At 51.7% G+C, this 6,000-nt stretch overlaps 1 protein-coding gene across 1 annotated transcript in view; it reads left to right on the top strand.

The window, feature by feature from the left end:
• Window positions 1-656: 656 nt before the first annotated feature.
• The window catches only part of PPP1R14C (protein phosphatase 1 regulatory inhibitor subunit 14C), a gene marked incomplete at both ends in the record, with an annotated part of 53,919 nt that continues 48,575 nt past the window's right edge, over window positions 657-6,000 (top strand). Inside the window, one exon of the mRNA XM_081998142.1 lies at window positions 657-932. Within this exon, the coding sequence (XP_081854268.1) occupies window positions 657-932 (276 nt within the window). The remainder of the gene's footprint in view (window positions 933-6,000) is intronic.

The following is a 6,000-nucleotide window of genomic DNA, read 5'->3' as shown; positions in this document are numbered from 1 at the left end:
GGTGGCTGCCCTCAAACCGTTCATCCCACCACCCCCGGCGCCGGGGGAAGAGAAGAAAACGATCGCCTTCAGCGTTTTAGTGCTGCAGACACGCAGTATTCATAAACGCCGTGGGCACGTCGGGGCAATACTGCATTTCCTTAAAAAAAACACCAAAGCAGCATCACGAAGCGGCCGAGGTGCCTGGGCAGCCCCGGGCAGGGCCTTGCCGCCGCCGGCACATGCCGCTCCGGCTCCGGTGACAGCGAGGAGAAGCAGCCGCACGCACCGGCACCGGGGCGGCCCAGGGGCTCCACCGCCAGCAGCGCGGCCCCCTCGGGCCGCTCCGCACACGGGCCGCGGCGGGGCCCGGCCGCCGTGCTGGGTCGGCGGGGCGGGCCGGGGCGGCGCGCCACGCGCTGCCCTGCCGTGCCGCGCCGCGCCGCGCGGTGCCGTGCCGTGCCGCGCCGGCCCGCCCCTCGGCTGTCCCCGCCCCCCGGCGGTTGAGGCCCCGCCCCCCGGCGGCGGGGCCGGCTGCGCCGCGGTGCCGTGAGAGGCTTTAAACGGCAGGTGCGGGGGAGCGCGACACACACGCAACCGGCGGCTGCTGCGGCCCGGCGGTAGCGGCGGGCGGGCGCGCGCCTTTCGGCTCGGCGGGAGCCGCGGCGGAGCGGAGCATGTCGGTGGTGACCGGGGGCAGCGAGGCGGCGGCGGCGGCAGCGGGCGGCGGCGGCGGGAACCGCGTTTTCTTCCAGAGCCCCCGCGGCGGGGGCGGTAGCGGCGGCTCCTCCGGCGGCTCCTCCCGGGAGGACTCGGTGGCGGCGGCGCAGGTCCAGCAGCGGCGTCACCAACAGGGGAAAGTGACGGTGAAATACGATCGGAAGGAGCTGCGGAAGCGGCTGGTGCTGGAGGAGTGGATCGTGGAGCAGCTGGGGCAGCTCTACGGCTGCGAGGTGCGGGGCCGGGGCGGCGGGGTCCCCGGCGCGGCCGCCGCAGTCCCCCCTGCCCGCCGCTGCCTCTCTCGCCGCCGGCATCCTCCTCCCGCCCCGAGTCGCGTTTCGGCTGCGGGCAGGGGAGAACTGTCACCGCCACCTCCAGGCAGCATTCCCGGCCCGCCGTGTCCCGCCGCGCGGGAGGGAGGAACGTGTCCGCTGTCCCGCAGAAACGGCCCCATACCCCCCCGCCCCGTTGTGAACGGGAGGAGACCGCCCTTCGGGGACCAGGCGGCGGCGCGCGGGGCGCCCCTCTCCCCCCCCGGGGCGGGGGGGCGCGGCGCGGCAGGCCCGGGGCGGTGTTCGGCCGGGGGCCCCTGCCCCTGCAGGCCCCCAGGGCGGGCCGGGCCGTGGGGTGCCGGCCCCGTTAGGCGAGAGCTGGCCGTGCGGCCGGGGGGAGTGCGGTGTGCTGGGGGGCAGCGGGAGGAGGAAGGAGGTGCGCGGAGGCCGCTGTGGCGGAGGAAGGGCTCCTGTGCGGTACGGTCCCTGCCAGCCCGGGGTTTTGCGTGGTCTGGCAGGCGCGAGCCAGGGAGTTTCAGTGGGCGGCGGGGAGATCATGAGAGTGAGAATCAAAGATTCAGGCGCGGGGGGGCGGGGTGTAGCTAATTTGTAGTTATTGAAGCTGCTGTTGTGGTACTCGCAACAAAAAGCGAGCGTTGCCAGAATGAATTTTCTTCTGTAGAGGGCAGGTGAACAGGAGGGTTTTTTCAAGATTATTCAAAAGAATCGTAGCTGTCGCCTTCCCTATAGCGATGACGATGTTGTAAGTAAAGGAAGTACCAGTACTTGGCTTTCTCAGAGCGTCGTCAGAAATGTAGACCTTCTAGTCCCCAGGGTGTCCTACCTCCCTGCCACCTCAAACATTTGCTGTTACAAAGGATCAAGGTATTAAGGCTAAACTGAGGTTTGCACATGCTTTTCCCATCAGTAGTCTAATTCACTTTTTTATTAGAGACCTCAGAAGTGAGATTTGTCGAAGCCAAATGTGAATTTTGCAGTTAGCATCTCTGGAGCCAGCATCTGGCCCCAGGGCTCCCGGGTGTTCTGGAGCTAGGGAGGCGAGAGCCTGGCAGTCCCTGAGGTGTGGATGCGAGGGCCCAAATAACCCGGCCTGAATATCTAGCACCTACATAACACAAATGTTTAAAGAAACCTCCTTTCATCTCAAAACCAGTTTATCAGCAAATTTGTCAGGAGGACTTGCCCTCACAGAAAAACGTGCATATGACAAGTTAAACCTCCATGACTATTTACAGCCAGGAACTAAGGGAAGGATGGATACAGATGCAAACTCTGGTTAAAAATAGGCAGTTGTTACTCTCTATCGTGGTGTGACTTGCCTCTCCAGCCTCATGATCTGTTAGGGCACGTAGCCTGTAGGCTGCAAGGATTCCTTTGAGCTCAGAAGTACGTACCACTCTGCGTGAACTGATGATTTTGTGCCCGCACGACCTGGGAAGGTGGGTAGCAGCTGGCCTGCTGGCTCTGTTGCCTCTGGTTTGACTCGCATTGTTCAAAACCACCAGGCCTGTTTGGGCTGTGTGCTGCACGCTTTTGATGTACAGGTGTAGTTGTCCTGCCTGTAAGAAAGGATGTGACACATGGGACCAAACCAGGGTCCCGGGGGAATTATTGCTGTTTTCCACAGTATTCAAGTAACTGGCTTGCTGGAGGAAAGAAGGTGTTTTCATTCTTTTCCTTGTTGTGGTTGCCACCCCATTAAGATGGGGACCATATATGGCTGCATAAAGAGAACTTTTTTGACAATTTGGTTTCTAAGGTGACTTTGGGGGGGAGGTTTGACATGACAGCTGAAAATGTTTTTTAGCTTTGAAGGTTGAGGGCAAAATATTTAAGTCTTCTTCTGCTCTTTGCTGTTAGGCATGAATGCTATCCGGTGTCAGCATGGGTGACAGTAGTGAAAAGGTCAAGCAATTAATATGCTATCAGAACAAAGTTGAAGATGCATGATGAGTGTAGCGATTAAAGACGATAGCAATTTAATGCAAGATGTTTTGCTTGAATTACTTTTAGGCTTACAGATGTAGCTCTCAGGCTGAAACTTAATCACCTATGCAGACAGTTAATAACCCTGTCTGAAGGCAGGTTGGGGGGTTGGGAATTGCTCGCTTTAACTTCTGTGGAAGATGTACCGTAACTTCCTGATACGATGACACTTAACTTCTGAAACAATGTGAAATTTTCTAGAATGTCAGAAATAGCCGTTGAATTGCTAATCCTGGAAGAGCTAACCCGTGTCAGTCTTTCTCTCTATTCTGGTTCAGAGCTCTGTGTCTAAGGGGCAATGCACTCCATTCCTGGGAAGAGCAGGAATAAGTAGAAGGTGCTTGCTCTGTAGCGCACTGAAAGTCTGCAAGAAGACCTGGGTGTGTCTCTGAGGCTGCATAAATGTAGTGCCTGCTCACTCTTCTCCATTTTGAAATAATGTTTTCTATTAAACTGTGCTGAGATTCATCAGTAAGTGGATATTTGCAGAAAGACTCCCTTTATTCAAAGCTAAACATGTCTTCATAGTCTCTCAGTACTTGCAAGTTAGGTCAGCTGTAAGCCTATCTTGGCTTGGTGACAAAGTTTAGGAGACAAGGTTGGGAAATAATGAGACAGGTTTGTTTCTGTTCTTTTTGTGGAGGATCTTGTTTTTAGTAATACAGTTTTAGTTTTAAAAATTGCATGTCAAGCAGCATAATGGAGTTGGGGGGAAGTGGTTTAGAAAGAGCTCTTTGAGACTATTTTTTTAATGCTGACCACAGATCCATGATACAAAGATGAGGTTTAGAAAGGTTACTGTCATGTGATTCAGACTTTAGGGGTAAAAGCTGGTCTGAATGGTAAAGGGTTACCAAGGTAGAAAACTTCAGTAGGACCAGAGACCCCTAAGTGGGATTTGTTTGACACCAGAGCCTGTCAGGCTATAGTCAGATGAAGTGCTTCAGATGGGTGTCAGTCTGGCTGTTTCCTGCTGGAGCTGCTTCATTTAAAAAAAGTTTTATAACCTGTTTGTTCTGGTTTCCATGAATGCTGAAACTAAGGTTGTGGTCACAGATTGGTATACTGAAAATGCAGTGCCTTAATTGCAGGACTTGAACTGACTTCAGTGTTGACCTTTATTAGGTATCTTGTTTCCAAAAATAGTTTCTCCCCAGATGCTTCATGTTTTGGGCTAAGTCCATTATTGGTTAGGAATTGCTAAATAATGCTGCACAGAACAACTTACATCATCACTATTCATTCCCTAATGGTTTGCAACTTGTAGCTCAGCATGAACATGATGACAGTCTAGTTTTCCAGATGGATGATCTACATTGTGTGCACCTGCCAAACTTGTGCAACTTTATATATGGAAAAAAAGACCACTGGATTTGTCCCCAGAAACCATTCAACTTTGCAGGTGAATTACTGTGCTCAGGGGTCCTGTCTACCTACAATTACTGCATTTGCTATAAATGGCAGAATGCTGATGGAGTGAGCGCATTGAGGGCACGCAGATTTTGCACAGTATTAGTAAACAATGAAGAAAGATTTTTTGCTTGTGCTACGTGCTACTGAGTATTTTTTAATGTAGAGACTTGCATGTACAAATCAAATAAACCTTTAGATTTTTGTACTCTAAAAGCTGAATATAAGACTTACCTTCTAATGTGAGATATAGCTGAGCTTAGTTGTGTAATGAACTATTTTATTAGAGTATGTCTACTCATGTATGAAATTGGTGCTTGGCAAAGGATATGATGTTGGTCTGGAAGTAACGGAATTATGCCCAAGCTTACCCCTTTTCCACTCTAGAGAAAAATACCCTAGAATTCTGTTTAAAAATTCAGTGTAAAAGAAAATACAGCTGGAAGAGCTGCCCATAAAAGCCCTGTAAGCATTTCCTTTAAGAGGACAAAGCTAGGCCAGTCTGAAAATTGTCATATGTAAGATTGTCTTCCACCTCCTGATAGGGGTACTGCAATGATAAGAGTGGCATGAAGCTCTGAAATGGATAAGGGCTTTCATGTTGGTGGGGCTGATCTGTAGCTATTAGTTTAAAAAAAAAAGGTGTTGGTGGGGTATGGGAGGGAAGGGAGCAATTTAACTTGGTCCTGTATGGATTGAGCTTCCTTCCCCTCGGTGCTCTGTGACTACAGTGCTGGAGAACACCCTCTTTGGCTGTATTTCTGAAGCTGCTGGGATATGCTAACAGTGACAGCTTGTCTCTAATACAGCATCAGAGAGTCTGTCGGTCTGTATGCACTGCAATTTAAAAAGTAGCTGGTGCTAGACAGGAGAAGACAAAAGGAAGGCCCTTATCTAGGCTGGAGAGAAAGGTCACAGAAGTAAAAACTTCTTAGCCTTCCCTTTCCTCTCCTGCTGTACAAATGTTTTGGCTGCAGTGGTACAGCTAGTGGGAAGGTGTAAGAAGTAGACTGAGGTGTGTGGAGAAGGTGAGCTGTCTTGTCTTGTCAGGCTTTCTGAAAAGGATGGATTTTTGCAAGAGAAGTTGTAGTCACTTAACCTTGAGGTCTGAACAAATTGGTTGTCTTCACTATATTTTCAAAATACTTTTTCAGTACTGAATCTAGTTGCAGACTGATGGGTTTTGGTGGTCTACCAAGGGTGGTGCTGCATATATAGCATGAATAACTAGATAGCTGCACAGGGTATCAGTTCCTTTGTGCATTTGCATCCAAATACACATTTCTTGTGGCTTGATGGACTTGTTTGCAGCTGTTTCTCTCCCTACTACTTGGGACTGTATTTATATGGGGCACTGACCTTCATCACAGTATGGACCACTTTCTCCAGCCCAGGCACTTGTGGGTCTGTGGCTCTGTGCACCCCACAGATCTTATGTGTCTGAAGCAGCTGCCGTGGTTACCAGTGATCTGTTTTGCTCTGGGTTTGGAAGAATGGTGAATAAAATGGTGCAAGGGCTTCAGGGACAAACACTACCCCCGCCCCAGACACCCCAAACATGCTGTCCTTTCCAAAACTGCCTGGTCAGCATGCTGCTAAGGCTGCCATGTAG

This window comes from Phaethon aethereus, assembly GCF_964289735.1.
Source record: "Phaethon aethereus genome assembly, chromosome: 3".
Taxonomy (NCBI): Eukaryota; Metazoa; Chordata; class Aves; order Phaethontiformes; family Phaethontidae; genus Phaethon; species Phaethon aethereus.
The sequence above is the reverse complement of the archived record's forward strand: the minus strand, read 5'-3'. Positions and strand labels throughout refer to the sequence as shown.